Below are 20,714 nucleotides of genomic sequence, written 5' to 3'. Positions count from 1 at the left end.
GACATCATAGAATTGGTAATGTGATGCCGTGCTCTGTGCTCCCTGAATATTCAGCATGACATAAAGACATTCAAATCACATTGTATTGTGTTTTTATTCTTATTTATGCTTATTTTCCATTAATAGCACTTGAGTTGAAAGGTTACTTTCACCTTATCCCTCTATGTAGAGCTGATGGTTTTATTTGGCCCCCCCACATTTTCTGAGCAGTCATTTTGCAGGAAACACCAGTTATTTTAATTTTGGAAATCTGTTCCCAAGTATTCCCACACATAAGAGACACGTGATCATATACAAATTTAAGCAAGGTTTGAAATGGTCATGTTCTTGTCAAGTATTATATCTGTTTGGAATTCTTGCAGTCAAATTGCAGTCTACAAATGATTTGTAATTATGTTCTGGCCCCGCCGACCATCCACTCACAAAAACATCTGCCTGAGGCTGCGTCTAGTTGATGATCCCTGACGTAGAGTGTGTGTAATAGGATATTTTTAAACCATTTGTTAATCATTTCTGTGACTTGACCTCCTAACCTCGGGCTCTATTCAATCTGTATTGTGAAAGTTCAGCTTTACAGCATGATTGAAATTTAGAGGCAATGTTGCTGCATTAGTGGAGACTGTATTCATGGTGAACGCTGCATCAATTAGAAATCTCCTTTACATTTCTATTGCGCAACGCTTCAGCGATACAGATTTGAATAGAGCCCCTACACTTTCAAACTGAAAGTTCAAAAAGTAGCCTAATACATGTGCAATACCAAGCCTGCAATTGTGGTTTGAGTTGACCTGATTTCAGATCAGGAGGAAAGTTTTCCTTTTATGGGTCATTTGGATAGTCTGCCTGTTGCTAGGGAACAACAATATTTCCCAGGGGTCAGCAGTAAAGCACATCCTGTGTGTCTGTGATTGTCATTTTATCTATTGTTGGCAAGCAAACGGATTACTCACTGTGTTTCCACATTCAACATATTGTAGCAAAGTACCTTGGATTTCCACATTGTAGCAACAATGTAAAATCCCTACAGTTGATTTAGCAGTGTTATGCCACTGGAGGGTAATTAATACAAACCGCCCTGTTTCGTATTTTAGAAAATGGAAATAAGCAATAGAGGAAGTTTATTTAAAAAATAATTCACTGCTGACTACACTTTTACATATATATTTAGAGAATTAGAATAAACATGTATGATACAATTTTCTTTAGAAATATTAACATTATTTTGAAGTGTAAAAACACAAAAACTAATGCCATTATAAAAGAGCTGGGTTCAATGCCTGTGAGGATGAATGGACATAGAAAAACCCGGATAACTGGTACAATAATACTACATGAGTAATGAGGCAGTTTCACTTTTCCCCAACCGCACTGAAGGACATCATGGCCGATCCCAGGCCTAGTATTCCTTCCTTTTCAGGGCCCGCCTGCATTCAGCCTTACTGTGAGGCTACAGTCACATTAGCCCTGTTGATATGGCTCTCTGACACAATGTGAATACTGTAACACCCAGCCCTTACTCTACCATGTTCAGCTCATTTAGGAGGCCTTGCCTTAGCCTGACAGTCCTCACAGTGGCCAGGGCAGGTCACTGAAGTCCACTGGGCCTCCCAACCCTGCGTCTGCCTCCAGAAGGCTCATGATCACAGCCATGGCTGCCTCGTCATTACTCGGGCTACTGGAGCCTGGCTCATCCATGATGTCAATGCCAATGTGAGAGTTATCACCTAAATAGGGTAAGGACAAGGGTTAAATATCAAAGATTTTATGTGGATAGTTTCATTAACTGTCATCGAGATTGGATTTCAGAGCGGGGAAAAATACATACTTAGATTGGAGTTGTTGGAGTATGGATAGCCTACAGAGTCTGGTCCCGGTATCAGCCCTGCTGAGGGATGTTCTGGAGTTCCACTGTTCTGTATCTGTGAGAGAATCAAGGCAGAATTGACATTCAGGAATCACCATTGCATCCTGAAGTATGAGCCACCAGCAGACACTAAAAACATCCACCAGATGTGCTCATTACTGACTTCACATGGATGAGCAGTGGAGTGAATAGCAGACTTCCTCCCAGTTGGGAGGGGTTGAAGTGGAGGAGAATGGGAAGGACAGGTCGGAGCTCTTACCTTCTTTCCCCCTGGGGACGACATGTCTGGGGGTGGAGTGCTGGTGAAGTTGTGAGGACTGGAGCCACAGCTGGAGGGCGAGGAACCTCTTATCCTGGAAGAGTAAAGAAAACCCAGGGTAAAAACAGCAGGACATAGTCTCAGTCACATAAACCATACACATAAACCATACAGTCTCAGTCACACACAGACATTTCCATTATGCACTGGGGGTCAATGACCATGGTATAGTTATGACCATACAGACATGACAATTTATGTTTGACAAGACAATCATAACACAATCCACATGGTTCCTCTCACCTCTGGATCTCCATCACCTCCTCTGCGATTATCCGGCCGATCTTTCCCGCCCCTGCCCTTGTGCCACCGGGGATGCCAGGCACAGTCTGGAGGGCCCGCTTCCCGTTTCCTGGAAGCAACAAACGCAAAAGCTCAGTCACATTTCGGAAAACAAAACCATTACTTAGTCACAGTCATGCCAGGCACACAAAAAGTGTATGTCAACTCATCAAAGTACAGTCACACTTCATCCAAGCAGGTGAACTGCTGTGTGAGAGCACAGCAGGAGGGCAGGCTTACCGTCTGTGAGTACACTATCCATGCTCTGGGGGGAGGCAGCGAGCTGAGGATAGATGCCATCAGATCCTTCAGGCACGCTGCCGCTGTGAGGCAGAGAAGAGAGAGTGAGCATCATCACTGAGCATGCTCATCACTTCACACCTCATTGGGCAGCTTATTAACGCTAGCCCAACAGCTCTAGAAAGACACAGTAATAAATATGCAAGAGTTCCAATAATACATGCTTTGTTTTCTGAGGCAAGCCAGACAGCTATATGAGTTGGGCATTGATTTCATGTTGAAACAATAGTGGTGGTGATAAAACAATTTTGACACAGTAGGCATTGTAATCAGCTGTTTAAAATTGTACATTTATTATCTGACTTTCTTAGGATATGACCCTAATACAATGAATACAGTGTAATATTATGCATTGAGTAGTTAAATGGGGGCTATGGAAGAAAGTCCTAGCAGAAACAGATGTGTGTAGCTACTTACCAGACCACAGTGTTGGTGGAGACAATGTACTCCACCTCTTTGGTCCAAGGGTTCATAAAACTGAACCAGTGACTCCTCAGCGTGATAAAGGAGCCGTCTTTTATTTTGAACTTGTAGCAGTTTGTATTGATCTTCTCCCGCATCTGGAGCACTGAGAACAGAGGTGGCAGCCAGGGGGTGAGCTCAATAAGGCATGATATCTGCACACTGCCAAATGGTAGCCTGCCACGTTCTAGATTCATTCATATCAGTCTACTCGCTATGTGACAGGCTTATTAGCACAATACATTTTTTATGACAAAATTACCAGACATTATCATATTACTCATGTATGGCCTGAGATTCAGGGATGTATCACAGAGTCTAAAATGTTGATCTTTGGTGTTATATTGGTGTCCTTGTTCAATCTGATACATGCCTTGTCTATGACATTCCGCAAGGTGCCCTATGTCATCTTGATGAAAGTACTCATAAAACGATGTACCCAGCAACTCTTGGGGTAGATAAGCCAAAATGGCAGTGGCCCTACAAAAGAGAACAGTATTAAACACAAGTCCTGACTATCAAAGCAGGCCAGTGGTATTTAGGACATGTTTAAGATAAGTCTAGCCCACATCTTGTTTTATTGTATGCAAATAAAATAATATTCTCCCCCCCTGCTTTGCTTGCTTGATCATAATCAATGCCATGACAATCTAGGGCTGGGCAGAGTACCATATTTGACTATATACCGGTATTGATGCACGGACCGGTTTCAGTTTTTACTTTAACTTCTATAACGGTATTTCAATGTTAGTTTTGTTTTAAATGAAATACTCAACTCTGGCGGGTGTAATGCCTGTTTTTATGGTTTAGTCCGTTTGCTTCTTGAGTCATGCTGCATGCCGCTAACCACACCAAGCCCTGCCCCGTCACTCAAGAAGAGAGCAGTTGCTCGACCATAGAGTCACAAGCACTTTCTTTCCGTTTACTCCGCAAGGTCAGATGGATGCAACAATGTTTGTGACATGCTACTTTCCACAAGCGTCCTATAATTTCTCTATTCGTTTGTGCATCTTACTGTCTGCAAACTACTGTTTGCTAGTTGGTCTTTTCTTAGTAAGGTGTTGCTAAAATAACTTGTTAGCCGTTAATGCTTATCGCTAGTTACCTGGCTAGTGGCTAGCTAGCTAAAGGTACTAAGAGTCAGAGCAAACTTATTTAGTTAGCTAACACTGCCTGGTACCAGTGCCGGTGTAAGCCAAGAAAAGCATGTTGTGCAATGGAATCTTATCAGAGAGGAATAGGCAAAGTATGCATATGTTGGCTTCTTCTTCTATGATATAATGGCGGGTCCGCAAACAAACGTTAAAGGTGCATGCCGCCACCTACTATGCTGGAGTGTTTGGTCAATCACGGTTTACATTAGCTCTACATTTCTAAATCCTCTTACCTAACTCAGTACTTCTGAGAAAATCAAAAAGAGCCTTAATAACTTCTGAAAGACCCTCCTCCATCCCCAAAATCCCTTCCAAACGTTTCAACCTCAATAACCTTACACTTCAATCTTTCCCTCTCTTCAACATATTTACAACAATATAAAAACACATAAGCCATCATTTCATCGACCATACACTTGAGACACAAACCATTCACATGCTTGCCAACCAGATGTAATGCTGAGTTCAATGCACATTGTCCTAGGCACAATCGAGCAAACACCACCTCTTCCTTCCTAATTAGACCTTTGAATCTTGGTCCACCGACCTTTCTTTGGAGGGCATATAAATGCTGGCCCTCAGAGTCCCATCTCTTCTGCCACACATCTATCAAAATGGCTCTGATCTTACATTTGGCCTCACCTCTATACCCAGTGGAACATTAATATCAATTATATCTAGTTTTGAAGCTCTTTTGGCCAACTGTTCTACAATTTCATTCCCTTCCACACCCGAATGGGCTGGGTCCCAGCAGAATCTAACTACTACAACCAGTCTCTCAATTCTCCATAATAGCAATAATACCTCCAATAGTAGGTCACTACTATTATATTTGCCAGACGATAAACTATTCAATACAAACAGGGAATCTGAGCATACTATCATTCTGACAAGTTGTACGTCCTCCACCCACTAGAGGGAAACTACTATTGCCAACAGTTCAACTGAGTATGCTGACAGTTTAGTCTTCTACATATCTGCACATCAAATTCAGGAACGTAAACGCCTGCTCCTGTGTGCCCACTATCTGGGTCCTTGGATCTATCTGTGAAAAGGGGTAAAAATGCATAACAACTTCTACCAATATAATTGTGAACCAGTTTCCCTATATCACTGACTTTTGACCAATCATTCTTTTTTTCTACCAAGGTTAGATCAACAACAGGATCTGGGAGTAACCATAGAGGACCATCCCCTATCAACACAGAAGGGCCAACCTCGAACTCCCTCCAACCACACTCATCAGCAAGCTTTCCAACTGTCCAACTAAAACCACTGCCTTGTCTACTAGTATATTCCCAACATTCATCTAGAACAGTAGCAGTGGGATGGTAAAGAATATGTTGGCTAGCTAGGATATGTTGGCTAGCTAGATATATATTTTTTGCCAATATCATGCTGAGTGGCACCTTGTGGAAATGTTAATAAAAGTGCAGGATAAGCAGAAATAGATGGAAATGCTGAAAATCATTTTTATTTGGATTGAATAGTATAAAGGGAGAAAGCCCCATTGAAATCGCTAATACTTTATGTGTTGCCACCCTAGGGTTATGAATTACTCAGAAAAAAAATATTTGAAACTTTTATTATTCAAAAACATCAAATACCATCCTTTTTTTCAAATATTGTGATATGATATTTTGTCCATATCGCCCAGCCCTGACATTATCTAGAAATGCCCAGTGTACCCAACAGTATTAGTGATGCGGCGAGGTTATGGGATTGTTTTGTCAGGGGGCAGTGGAGTATTTGTTGTCGACATATCTACTCTGAATCCTGTCTGCCCTCTGGGCCTGCATTACACCTCCATCTGGAACATGTTGCTGATGCTATATTTGGACATTGACAAAAACCTCACTCACACATAAGCTGTCACTCTACAGTAAATCCAGCTCTGGACTGCCCACGAGGTCCAGCCAGGTGTCAGGACATCACTGTCTAGGGGCCAACTGGCACATCCTTTGCTACATGTTTGTATGTCTGCCTGCATTCCATAAAACATCTCTCACCTCTGATCAACAAAGACAAACTTCCCGTCGATGGCATGGCGCGAGACATACTCAGTGGGCTTGACACGGATCTCATTGTTCATTGGCTGAGGGACAATGTGGGGATGCAGCCGTCCAATGGCCACCAGACAACTGAGGTTGCAGCCCTCGTTGTCTGGTTCATTGTCGTCATCCAGACCCATCTTGGTAGGCGGCCAGCTCTTCAGGTAGCCAGTACTGTGTATTGTGCAGAAGCTCTTACGGTCAGCTGTGGATTCAGGGGATGTATCATCATCCTCATCTAGTTCTACTCTGGAGCTATCACTGACATCAATGAGAAAGGATTCTATTGGTACGAAACCAAATGAACTGTTAACTAAAATGAATCACAGGAGAAAAAACACCCTTGAGCAAGATACGTAAGGAAAAGATAGGAGGCTAAAGTACCTTTCTTCTTGGAGCAGGTGGATGGGAAGTCCTTGTCCTCCATTTTGATGAGGGGCCGATTGCACTTCATCCTGCAGAAGAAGGATCGCCTGGCTCCAGAGCAAAGTCTGGATGGGCCGGGGGTAATGTCTGTCTTTACTGGAAGGCCAGCTGAGGACCAGACACAACATAGCATTTCATTTATGCTGCAACGACAGGAACAGTATCACCCATGATCCTTTATAGATATATACTGTATCAAGTCTTACTCTGGCAAATAAAGCTACAATACATATATTTTTGCTATTACAATTTTTTTGCTGAATTTAAAGAAATTCTTTGACTGTTTATTTTTTACCCTGAACCCAGCATGGCTTAATGTAAAAATAGCACTACCCTACATTTAGCTTCTGACATTTAAATAATGAGGAGCACACGGTACAGGGGAATACGTTGAGGGGTGTGTCACTGTGCTAGCTGTGTAGGGGACAGCAGGCTGATGACACTCTGATTACAGTCTGCTCTTCTACTCTATCAGATACACTGTGTCCCTGCTTTCTTTGTTCTCCACCCCCCGGACACTATAAGAAAGCCTGGTAACTAGAGGCCAGGATTCATTACTTTTGGAATCGATGAGGCGCTCCCGCGGCGCCGTGTCCGATGAGGACAGCTGCTCCTTGACTTTGGCAATGTCTTTAGGATGCAGGTAATCAAATAGGCTCTGGCCAATCAGGTCATTCTGCACAGGGAGGGAGAGAGTTCCGTAAGATAAGACCACGTTACATAAATCAGGCCCATAAAAAAAATGAAAATAACTAACACACTTGCATTTCGTGAACTAACACTTGTACTTGACTTTTTCCAACAAACACCGACTTTGCTGATAGCTACTTTATTGTGGAAAAATGTACTGACTGAGATGTAGTTGTCTTAGCTACTTATCTTAAGATGAATGCACTAACTGTAAATCACTCTGGATTAGAGTGTCTGTTAAACAACTAAAATGTAAATGTCTGTAAAGTAATACCAGGTTAATAATAATAAATAAATCTTATATGCATGTCATCAGGATAGCTCATGAGGGTAAAAATGACTACAGTACCACCATTCAATGAGAAAAAAACAGCAACATATTGGAGAGGACGTACTTGGCTGAAGTTTAGGATTTTGTAGACCGTCTCCGAAACAAACAGTATCTTCCCGCGATCGCAGCCAACAACAAACAGAAAGCCATCAGATGCCTGTGGAGAGGAGAGGGAGAGGGGGCGATAAGAGAGAAATACTGAGTCACATGCATACTCATCATGAAACGCACTCTGAGGACACCATACAGTCTATGGAGGTAAGGACACACACCCTCAGTATTAAGTGCTTCAGTTCGTCGTCTGACAGGAAGGCTGGTTTGTAGATAGCTTCAGTGTAGGGGTTAGCAGCACCTGTGACTCAGAAAAAGCTTGTATGTAAGACAACTAAATCAATATGTAATTTGTATTATTCTGATGTACTTTATTGATCAGCTGCATGGTGGTGGTTGTCATCACTGTACTGTTCTGGCAGCAGTCCTGTTAAAATCCTTCTCGCCTCACCTCTTAAGGTCTTCATGTGCTGGACAGCCATGCGCAGGACTGTTAGTTTGTCCAGTTTACGGGACATAGCGTTGCATGTAGGCACTAGTGCGGCCAGCTCGTCTATGAAGCTGTTCATCTTGTCCCTGCGTCTCTTCTCAATCTGACTGTGGGCCTCCCTGCCATCCAAACAATACAAAGAGCATTTAATGCAGACAAACGAATCAACACATCCATAGTCTGCCTGTATTTACAGAAACATGACTAATCTCTAATATAAATACAAAGATTTTTATTCCATAGATTTTTATGTCATCCTATGAAAGATAGAAACATTTGGTTACCTGGCATTTTTTATCCGGCCTTGATGATCACCAAGTCTATCATTGCCTGTGTCCATGCTATCCCTTTGAGGAGAAGCAATAACATTAGTACAAAGAAATATAGTAAAACAATCATTTTTACAACAAATATTAAATAATGATGTTACAGTATGCAATGTAAGTATGAATAAAGCAAAACACTAAAGTGAGAAGTTGTTTGAAATGTTTATAGTAAAAAAAACATGGAGAGCCTTTGGTTCACATGAAACATCAACATTATTAATGCAAGCCATTCAAATATTTTCTTACCATCTTTGGTAGAAGCAAAATGAATAGTTATTAGAAATGTCCCTACAGAATTAGGAACCTGGTTCTTTGAGACCTTTCGTGTGCCTCTGATATTGTTCACAGCTGAACTCCTACTCTGCCATCCCACTCATCCCTACTGTCCTTTCACAAACCACAAAAGAGAAATTAAGCCATGACCCATTACATATCCTGTGCCACTTCAAGACTCGCCGACTCCATACTATAATAGCATTCAACAGCCTCAAATTAAGATTATTTCAACTATGACTGGCTCTACAAAATTGACGCAAAGGTATTCACACAGAGTTGTTGACTTAAGTCTCACTAAGGCAGGTAAAAACAAATGTGTGCCTTTAGTGAATGAGCTACAGACAATAATATAATGTAACATCCATCATCCATTATACATCATACATCAAATCAAATTAATATCTCTATTAAACGAAGGCCTGATCAAACTACATTTTTAGAAGACAACTGTAATACTTTCTTGGTGCTTCAATATTGTTACTGCAGCACCCCTTCGTGCTTTGATGTTTATCCTAATTTGAGCTATTCAAATCTACACTATAGCATGAATGGCTATCCCATATTCACAGCGATCAATAGTGTACGTACTAAATGACCAGTCACTCTCAGCGTACTGATCACCATAGCACATTCATTTTGATAGACTTAAATTAGGGATGAGGAATACATTAGTGTCTAACCTCTATTTCTAGGGGTAAATGCTAGAACAGTTTGTAGAGTTTGATCAAAGATGAGGCCAATCCCGACCAAACAAGGATCACAGAGGGCCAACTAATCTGACACGGGATTGGCTCCTTTACTACAAATGTATAATTTGATTTGATACTTACTCAAAAGAAAAGTCATCAATTCTGTGAAAGCAAGGAAGTTCGTATATTACAATTCAAATGAAGTATACGGATTATTCTGATCTAATCTAAATCAAGGTTATGCTACCATTTGTTCCTAATTGGTTGTTCATTTATAGGTAGGTAGTTATCTTGTCAACTTTAAGTGGAAACCTTTGACACACAGTAAGAAAATATTTCCATATAGTTTATCAAAAAGCTGCCATGCAAACATACACATCTGTCAGAAAATGGCATAAATGACAAACAATATGATCTCACTAAACCAGACCTAACATGACATTAATATAATAAAGATGATTGGCAGATGTACTATCTTCAGGTAGCAAGTAGGACAAAGTCTATAAGCAGTTTTGAAGTCAGGCTTACTGGTAGTCTGTGGTGCTGCTTTTTCTCTTGCGTGTGTAGTCCATGCCGGGTGTGCCGATCGAGCTGATTAGATCAGTGGAGCCGGGAGACAAGAACTCGTTCATCGTGGAGGAAATGTCCATTCTTTGGTCTGCCATTAGTTCACCTTTAGAGAGAAAACACACTGATTTCAACACTTATTATGCTTCATAACACACAAAAAAATGTCAGTTGACGTGAATGCGACTATGAAAGAACGCTATAGATATAAAAATCTCAATTCCTAGACAAAGACAATTGATCAAAAAGTGAAATAAATGGTGGTTGTTTTAAAGCGGGTGTGACACTCACCACAAATATTCATTAGGCCGGCTATCCTCAAAACATATCACTCAGTTTCTTTCCAGCAGTGACCCAGATCTGAAAGGCAAGTCAGTGAAGAGTCAGTCGTCCTCTTTATATACAAGGCACGAGGAAACCACAGCAGCATCATATAACAAAGCCCTCGGAACCTGAGCAGCTGCCGTATAACCTGCACTTTGTGCTGACGTATACCGTAGATGGCCCGTGATGTAAGAGGACCGATTCATATCTCTATGGTTTGAGATAGAAATGATAAGGTCTTATATAAGGTGAAAGCTATAGCAGAGGCTCAAGCCTCTCTCTCTCCCTTAGGCAACAATCAAGAGTATCTTTGAGAGGCATCATTCACTTTACCTCCAGCAACAATGAACCAGAAGAATGATGTGCGTAGAATTGATTTTGTCGTCAATGAAAACCTTGGATTACTAAAAAGGGATGCTTGGGAAGAGTGTCCATAACATAATGCAGCATATGCTACATAAACCTAGGTGTCTGTCAGAGACATCATTTAGTGAGATTAGTCTTTAATGTAGAGGCCAATTCAGATAAAACAATGCCAATGTTACAGAGGAAGGGGAGTCACATTTCATGAAGAAACCCATATCTACATTGATCACTGTCTATATAATCCAATCAGTAATATGGCCTTTTCCTAACCTCACTTAGATATATTAAATGAGTCTCCTCTGCTAACCCATCACTTGGTGCTCCTTGTAGTTTCCTGCACAACGTCCTTGTGACATTTTAATCCTGGTCAATTTGCCTCGACTGATGACCTTAACCTCACATAGGGCTGGGCGATATATCATATTTTAAGGTATACCTGTATGGATTTTTACATTTGGATACAGTGCTAAATAAACTAAACTGTCAGTTTTGTCCTAGTTTGTTTGAGTATAAAACAGTCAGAAGATAGAAAGACCATTTAAACCACTTAAAATTACTTTTTTGCCATCCTAGGTTCATCCACTACTTATAAAACCTATTTTCAACCTTTACTATTCAGAAAAATAAAATACTATCAAATAACGCCATAATGTAAAAAAATTGGAAAATACTGTGATATGATATTTTGGTCACATTACCAAGCCCTACCCTCACCCTAGGCTTTGTAAATAACATATTAACAATGCTGCTAGCACTTTCAGATTTACAGTAAATGTAAATCTGGGACACTCAAATTAGTATGATATGTTACGTTTGGTATGGATACATAAGACAGATGGTTACTTAAGGCAAAAACTAAAATATAAAGTGAACATCTAGCAACCCACATCTAACAACTTTAACATTTTAGCTAATTAGCTCATTTTCAACTACTTACTACTTTTTAGCTACTTTGCAACTACTTAGTATGTTAGCTAACCCTTCCCCTAACCCTAGCCTAACTCCTAACCTTAACCCTAACCCCTAGCCTAGCTAAAGTTAGCCACCTTGCTAGAATTTGTAACATATCATGCGTTTTGCAATTTCGTAACATATTGTTCATTTTGAAAATTCGTAACACATTGTTCGTTTTGAAAAATCGTAACATATTGCACGTTTCACAAATTTGTAACATATAATCCAAACTGTAATTTGTAACATATCATACGAATGGGTGATGGACATCCACAAATGAATACATACCACACGAAACTTAACATATCATACTAAATGGAGTGTCTCGGATTTACATACAGAATTATACGAAATGCTCTGAGACCAGGTTGCACAAAAATACCTTAGAAAGCCCAGCCACCTCAGGTCACTGTGTCCTGCTCCTGTAATCAGACCAGACCTAATGCTCTGCTCCACTGTGCCTGAAAGTCTTTTCACTGTAATTAGATTCTCCACTGACCTATTTTCCCCCAGCTCTTTTTCCCTATCCGTTTGATGTGACAGTTTCAGAGTGTGATTACATCGAACCAAACCATAATTACACCCCATTATTTCTTGCCTGCAGCCAGGAACTTTGTTATTGTCACCGTCACCATAGACAACTACACTACAACCTGACCCTTCACTCTGGTACAGTGTATGTCACAGACATGTAACAGACATCCGAGCTGACCATGTAATCCACGGGACAAAGAGAACTTGCTTTACCAATCATCATCTATGTTTTTTTACATGTTTTTTTTGTAAGCTGCATAAAACAGTACTGCTGAGAATAAGCCTTTTTGTAAACGTTCATTTTGTCACATAAGCCAAAGGAAGGCTAAAACACCTACGCTACACCTACACCTACAAACACCTGCTCTTTCCATGACATTAACTTACCAGGTGAATCCAGGGGAAAGCTATGATTGATTGTCACTTGTTAATTCCACTTTAAATCAGTGTAGATGGGGAGTATACAGGTTAAAGAAGGAGTTTTAAGCCTTGAGACAATTGAGACATGGATTGTGTATGTGTGCCATTCAGAGGGTGAATGGTCAAGACAAAAAATGTAAGTGCCTTTGAATGGGATATGGTAGTAGGTGCCAGGCGCACCGGTTTGTGCCAAGAACTGCAACACTGCTGGGTTTTCATGGTCAATAGTTTCCTGTGGGTATCAAGAATGATCCACCACCAACTGTGGAAAGCATTGGAGTCAACACAGGCCAGCATCCCGGTGGAACGCTTTCGAAACCTTGTAGAGAACAAACTGAGGCTGTTCTGGGAGCATGGGGGTGCAACTCAATATTAGGAAGGTGTTCATAATGTTTGGTATGCTCAGTGTATACTCAAACACAAAAGCTCTCGCTCGTACTGACAAAAAAAAAGGAGAAAAAGGAAACCCTATTTTAAGGTCAGCTTAGCTAGTTGTGACAAATCTCTGGTTGCCCGGATACAGTGGTGCAGGAACTTCTTGAATGCTTGCCAATTAGGGAACCTTTTCTGCTACACATAACCCACTGATAGCATGCAGGTCTCAACTCTCCTCACACCACCACTCCACTGCTCATCAGTCTAATGAAAGTACTTTAGTATCATTTTAACATCTCCATGGCATTCACATATTCAGTAACACTCAACCCCATCCATTTTACAACACTAGAAGATCACTAAGGTGGATTCTGATCATTTCTAATGTTTTAATGCACATGACCTCTGTGGTATCTAAGTGACAAAAAAAAAACACAAAAAAACATGGTCAGATAAGATGAAGTATGGAAGAGGCAGAACTACGTGTAACAGGGTCAGGGTGAATCTACAATGTGTCAGCTCAGCTGGATACGCATGGTTAGCTTACACAGCACTGTGATACTGTCTGCTCTGCAAGTACATCTCCCTTTCATAAGGTTCTTAATGCTATGTCACTGTTGTGTTCCTATTTAAGCCACTCCCCTGACGTGATCCCATCGTTCTGTCACGTTCAGATGAAACAGAGTGTCCTGTGCCCTCAGCAGCATTATCCTAGCGCTGTAAGGCTGTCTGTAATTCCCTTCTGTTGTGTGCCGTCCTGGAATGCTCAGGCTTGGCTCCTGTAATGACATGGCCTGTGTTCTATGTAAGTCAAGCTGTCCGTTTCTCAGTAGGCTCCTTTACTCAGAACAGAGCGTTCTAAGAGCCAGTCGAGAAAGATAGACAGGAGACGTTAAAGCTTTGGTGGAATAGATGGTTAGAAGACGTGTTTAAAAAAAAACAGAAATAAGACTCCAGTTCAAGTTAATAAGATGCAAGAAAACAATATTGATGAAACACAGATAGCTGTGAGAAAACCACCCTCACACATGACTGTGCTTATGTATGACTGACTGACTGCGCTCATAACTTACTTCATCCCTAACTGTTCTCCCCGCCAACTGCTCATGTGGCCAGTTTGAAGTGAAACAGCATGAAGCCGTGCGTCACAAATGTCATTGGTGATTCACTTCAAATGAAGGTCGCAAACTCATTTCAGAGCGGCTGTCAATTCTTATGAAATCACACAGAACCATGTGCGTCCACATACCTGAATGAGTGGTGCAGGAAGTGGACTGGCCTCCTTATGTCAGAGCTGGGCTTTTTCTCACAGATCCATCGACAGGCACAGTACCTGGAGAGGAAAGAGAGGGATCAGGTAGGACAAGAGGTCAGGTCACAGTGTAAAACACACTGGCCAGCCGGGACTGGCGACTCATCTAGGCCTATGATGTAAGAGCGAGTGGTGCTCTGATTAAGTGGCTTGTTTAGAAAGCTCAGATGGGCGACAGATGGGAGGTGATCTGGAGATAGTGTGAGTAGAGGAGATGGCTACATATTCTCCTCTATGCCAAGCCCCAAAAGGATAGTAATTAGCAATAAGATCACCACTGCCATGCTAAATATCATGCCGATAAGACTAATCATACTGCAGCAGTTCTGCGCAAAGTACTACATTTTGAATGCCACACAGTATACTATGGACAACAGACAGCCCAGTCCCTGATGTGATTCCTGTAATTAAGAACAGAACAGCTAGGCCTATATATGTTTATGTTTCCCAGACTATCATGGCTCTATGGGGAGATGTATACAAAAGAGACCACTTCTCCTTCCTTTTAGCATGTGCTCTTATGGCTCCACCCCCCCCCCCTTATTTATAGGTCAGTGAGACACATGCACACTTATCCGCACCATAAACAGAACAACGTTCTGTTGCGACTTTTAACCTTCCTGCTCATATCATCATTGGAGTACATGGATAACAGCAATGCCTTCTTTTAATTTGGGATGTTTACACCTATAGTTGCACTCAGCTACTCTCATAAACAACTCCAGAGGAAAATATCAAGCATGTCAGCAGAATGGACAAAACACATGCACAACTCAAGGGGAATGAGACCATTTTGGGCCTAAAAAATCAGCAACCGAGATTAACGAGCATTGTTTGTGCCTCAGGGAAAGGGCAAAGCAGACAGCTGGACAACCATTCACAATAGTCTAACAAAAAACAACATTTCTGACCGGTCAGCTCTAGGCTTAGGTGGCAGCTATAGCTCTACCTAGCCTACTGCGCTTGTCATCCTTTGACTTTGTCAATTATTATTACTGTATTATTACTCTATTATTGGTTGAGAAAACCTATTGCTTCAAATGATTGGCTTAGGTGGGTTAAGTGACATGAATCTTCCTCTAACACCTAAAGCAGGGATCATCAGCAGGGATCATGCTCCAGTTTGAGACATGTTCCGGGATTCTTCCGATGGCATTGAGGAGTACACCACATCAGTCACTGGCTTCATCAATAAGTGCATTGAGGACGTTGTCCCCACAGTGACTGTACGTACATACACCAACCAGAAGCCACGGATTACAGACAACATTTGCATTGAGCTAGGATAGAGGGTAGAGCTGCCGCTTTCAAGGTGCGGGACTCTAACCCGGAAGCTCATAAGAAATCCTGCTCTACCCTCCGACGAACCTTCAAACAGGCAAAGCTTCAATACAGGGCTAAGATTGAATCGGACTACACCGGCTCTGACGCTCGTCTTACACCAAGACAGTTGTGAAGAGGGCACGACAAAGCCTATTCCCCCTCGGGAAACTAAAAAGATTTGGCATGGGTCCTCAGATCCTCAAAAGGTTCTACAGCTGCAACATCAAGAGCATCCTGACTGGTTGCATCACTGCTTGGTACGACAACTGCTCGGCCTCCGACCGCAAGGCACTACAGGGGGTAGTGCGTATGGCCCAGTACATCACTGGGGCAAAGCTGCCTGGCATCCAGGACCTCTACTCCAGGCGGTGTCAGAGGAAGGCCCTAAAAATTGCCAAAGACCCCAGCCACCCCAGTCATAGACTGTTCTCTCTACTACCGCATGGCAAGTGGTCCCGGAGTGCCAAGTCTAGAACAAAAAGGCTTCTCAACAGTTTTTACCCCCAAGCCATAAGAGTCCTGAACAGGTAATCAAATGGCTACCCGGACTATTTGCAATGTGTGCCCCCCCTTCCCCAACCCCTCTTTCACGCTGCTGCTACAATCTCTTTTTAATATATATGTATAGTCACTTTAATTACACATTCATGTACATACAACCTCAATTAGCCTGACCAACCGGTGCCCCCGCACATTGGCTACCCGGACGATCTGCATTGTGTCCCGCCACCCACCACCCCCTCTTTTACGCTACTGCCACTCTCTGTTTATCATATATGCATAGTCACTTTAACCACACCTACAGTTGAAGTTGGAAGTTTACATACACTTAGGTTGGAGTCATTAAAACTCATTTTTCACCACTCCACAAATTTCTTGTTAACAAACTACAGTTTTGGCAAGTCTGTTAGGACAAGTCATTTTTCTAACAACTGTTTACAGACAGATTATTTCACTTAAAATTGTAACGGTTTTCTATATGCGAAGGAGAGTCGGACCAAAATGGGGTGTGGCTATTGAGATTCATGTTTAATGAAAAAACACACTAAACACAAACACTACAAAACAATAAAGGTACCGTGAAAACCAAAACAGCCTAAACTGGTGCAAACTAACACAAGACAGGAACATAAGGACAATCACCCACAAAACACTCAAAGAATATGGCTGCCTAAATATGGTTCCCAATCAGAGACAACGATAAACACCTGCCTCTGATTGAGAACCACTTCAGACAGCCATAGATTCACCTAGAACACCCCACTAAGCTAGCATCCCAATACATGTGGAAAAACCCCAAGACAAAACACACCACATACAAAAACCCATGTCACACCCTGGCCTGACCAAATAGATAAAGAAAACACAAAATACTAAGACCAGGGCATGACAAAAATTCACTGTATCGCAATTCCAATGGGTCAGAAGTTTACATACACTAAATTGACTGTGCCTTTAAACAGCTTGGAAAATTCCAGAAAATTATGTCATGGCTTTAGAAGCTTCTGATAGGCTAATTGACATCATTTGAGTCAATTGGAGGTGTACCTGTGGATGTATTTCAAGGCCTACCTTCAAACTCAGTGCCTCTTTGCTTGACATCATGGGAAAATCAAAAGAAATCATCCAAGACCTCAGAAAAAAATTCCAGACCTCCATAAGTCTGGTTCATCCTTGGGAGCAATTTCCAAACACCTGAAGGTACCACGTTCATCTGTACAAACAATAGTACGCAAGTATAGAAGTAAGTCCAATATCGACATAACCTGAAAGGCCGCTCAGCAAGGAAGAAGCCACTGCTCCAAAACCGCCACAAAAAAGCCAGACTCCGGTTTGCAACTGCACATGGGGACAAAGATTGTACTTTTTGGAGAAATGTCCTCAGGTCTGATGAAACAAAAATAGAACTGTTTGGCCATAATAACCATCGTTATGTTTGGAGGAAAAAGGGGAAGGCTTGCAAACCGAAGAAACCAAAATCTTATAGAAAATTTGTGGGCATAACTGAAAAACCGTGTGCAAGCAAGGAGGCCAACAAACCTGACTCAATTACACCAGCTCTGTCAGGAGGAATGGGCCAAAATTCACCCAACTTATTGTGGGAAGCTTGTGGAAGGCTACCCAAAATGTTTGACCCAAGTTAAACAATTTAAAGGCAACACTACCAAATACTAAATATGATTAGGTTATGGTCATATACAGTACACTGTAGGAGTGTGTTCAAATTCGATGCCTTGCTTGCTGTTGAATCCCCCCATTGAAACCTAAAGTTGGCTATTGGGATGAGAGCAACATGAAGAAAGACTGAGAGACTTCCGAATAGAAGTGGAAAATCAAGAAGTGTGTAATTTTGGGTACCCAACATAACAGCTACTGCGAGTTGCACAGCTCCAGTGGAAGCAACCGAGCGCCACACATACTGTAATGTGACATGACGCAACTCGCTAAAGTAAAGAATGATTACCAAAATGTGATTAAGTAGCCAATAAAAATCCACTTTCCCGTGTTAATGTGCAGTTCGGATAGGTAAATATTTCATAGAACAAGAACAAGACCTGTCTTATAGCCTACTACTGTCCATCAATGAGTTAGTAAAGACAACGCAATCACAATTGAATTTTCTCTGACCCCAATGACCTCTATTTACCTTCATGGCATATTATGTCAAATTAAAACCCTGTAGCATCATCTATGTTATTCCTGTCACATTACTGATACACTTGTTGACTTTTTCAGGAATAGCTGATTCAGATTTTAAGAATAGCAGAGTAATGTCCTTTTAAACGTGAGCATTGCATTGTGTTTTCCCTGGACATGGTGTGCTGTAGCCATTTGTTAGTCAGGAATAGACAGAATGTTGAGACTATTTTTATGAATAGCTTGTCCAACATATAACTTTCACATAAATAGATTTACTTTTTTCCCCAAAATGTTGCAACTGATGGTGTACTTTTATGAACAGATTTAAATTTAACAAAATTGTATTTGTTATGCTTGGTAGAAACAGATGGCTATTATTAGACTATTCTGCACTCGATGTGTGGAGCATATAAGGCCTAATGACAACGTTCATTAAATAATGAAACATACAGGCCTAATGCACTGCAAATCGTTTACAAATGGAAAGAAATCTGTTAGTGACTGTCACATTGATTTGATATAATCTGAAACAGAACAGAATCCAGTGCAGTATGTTTTCATTACATTGTATCAATATCAGCCCAACACCTGCCTTGCATTGCTCATATAGAGGAGAAACATTGTTGCTGTTAATTAAAGGATGACTATAAAAGGTAAATGATTGTAACAGGTAATCAACTACCCGTCACTAGTCGATTTATGCAACATAGCTATGACCTCGTTTAATCTGAGCCGTGGTATGGAAGTCCAGACAAATCACGCAATGTACAAATAGAAGAAAATAGCCTCCAAATAAAATACAATTACATACGGACATTCCAGATGTTTAAATTAGGTTAGACACCTACAAATCGCGTTTTTTTTCACGACATTAAATTACACTGTGTGCCTTTAAAAGTTACATCGTAAAACGATGACTGCACATCCTCGGGAATGGCATTAAATAGCCAAATGAAACCATAATACGAGTAAAGAAATGCACACCGTATACCAAATGTTGAATAAAGGAAACATTTTATAGGACTTGTACATAAGATATAACATAGTATGTGACTTACGTGTGGAAAGGCAGCACATGTGCACTGATGCGGATAGGAACAGTGGTAGGCAGTAGGAATACACTGACCTACTTTCCTCCTCCTGTGATGAACGTTGCACCACTAACCCAGTTTATGAACCAATTGGGTGCTTTCGAGATCAAGGTATTGAGCTTCTAGCAAATGGAATAACTCGTTGCCATTTATGGACCAATGAGCAATGGGAAGACAATATGGGCTATATCCAATGAAATTACATGAAGCGTCAAAGGAAGCTACAGAATAACGCAATGATTCGGCCAATGTTAAAATAGAATACAGTCAACAGGAATATATATTGTATCACAACACATGTGGGCAGTAAACTCCAATATTTTTGCTGGACTTGTCTGTGGAACTATTCTAATGGACCAAGTCAAGAATGTGTGTTGCAGTGCACAGAAGTGTAGCCTATTTATCTCAGGAAGATAAAACATCCAACGTGGCATGCCAGGTTAACCACATAGCAAATAACCAACACAAAGAAGTCTGTCTGTTAATGACCTTATAGGCCTATCTATTTTGACAGTTTATTAGAAATAGTTAGTTACAGTAATTACCTAATAATTACTGTTCTATTTCTTTAGGAATAACGATATGCTACTCTGTAACAATGTGGTGAATATGCGATTCACATTATTCAGAAATAATATGTTTGTGTATTCTTGGAAAACAGAATTACAATGCACCAAAGCATTGTTTTTCAATATAGTTACAATGTATAGTTACAAAAATATGTAGTTACAAAGCAAATATCAACAGAAAATAACGAACTATCTAATCTAATAAAGAACCATCACTGCCTGTGTCTAAGTAAAATCTGTTGCCATACCAACAGCCTAATTGAAATTTGAGCCACAAACAGTGCATTCTTACCACATCACATTCTAAGACAAGGACATAAAAATGTCTATCAGATGAAACATGGTAAGTAAATGTTACCAAAAACAGAGAAACAATGCATATTCAATGATCTGGCATGGTTTTCTAACATGTTGATGAGTGGGGAGTCTTAACTTTAGGGCTACTTCATGTTTCCACCACAGATGGGCAGCAGAGTATAACGTATAGATGTGAAGAGGGTGGCCAGTTGTCATTTCACATTTACACAC

The 20,714-nt window shown here is 41.0% G+C and overlaps 1 protein-coding gene across 1 annotated transcript; it reads right to left on the bottom strand.

Moving 5' to 3' along the window:
* Positions 1-1,101: 1,101 nt before the first annotated feature.
* LOC135503830 (basic helix-loop-helix ARNT-like protein 1) lies at positions 1,102-19,668 on the bottom strand. The gene is made up of 19 exons (XM_064921980.1): positions 19,585-19,668; positions 14,501-14,584; positions 10,570-10,638; positions 10,240-10,384; positions 9,853-9,873; positions 8,705-8,767; positions 8,382-8,539; positions 8,152-8,231; positions 7,944-8,036; positions 7,417-7,534; positions 6,817-6,966; positions 6,391-6,637; positions 3,601-3,707; positions 3,183-3,333; positions 2,706-2,788; positions 2,427-2,535; positions 2,124-2,217; positions 1,826-1,919; positions 1,102-1,724 (listed from the first exon to the last, which is right to left on the bottom strand). The coding sequence occupies exons 3-19, from the start codon at positions 10,580-10,582 to the stop codon at positions 1,567-1,569; spliced, it is 1,884 nt and encodes a 627-aa protein (XP_064778052.1). The 5' UTR covers positions 10,583-10,638; positions 14,501-14,584; positions 19,585-19,668; the 3' UTR covers positions 1,102-1,566.
* Between the last annotated feature and the right edge of the window lie 1,046 nt (positions 19,669-20,714).

The sequence above is a fragment of the Oncorhynchus masou genome, chromosome 2, assembly GCF_036934945.1.
Source record: "Oncorhynchus masou masou isolate Uvic2021 chromosome 2, UVic_Omas_1.1, whole genome shotgun sequence".
Taxonomy (NCBI): Eukaryota; Metazoa; Chordata; class Actinopteri; order Salmoniformes; family Salmonidae; genus Oncorhynchus; species Oncorhynchus masou.
The sequence above is the reverse complement of the archived record's forward strand: the minus strand, read 5'-3'. Positions and strand labels throughout refer to the sequence as shown.

Bases quoted from the DNA above. Each gene is read 5' to 3' on its own strand.
- LOC135503830 (XM_064921980.1), bottom strand. The intron at 8,768-9,852 runs GTAAGTATCAAA...TTCTCCTCAAAG, and splicing joins ATTGATGACTTTTCTTTTGA to GGATAGCATGGACACAGGCA. The intron at 2,218-2,426 runs GTGAGAGGAACC...TTACTCTTCCAG, and splicing joins GAGGTGATGGAGATCCAGAG to GATAAGAGGTTCCTCGCCCT.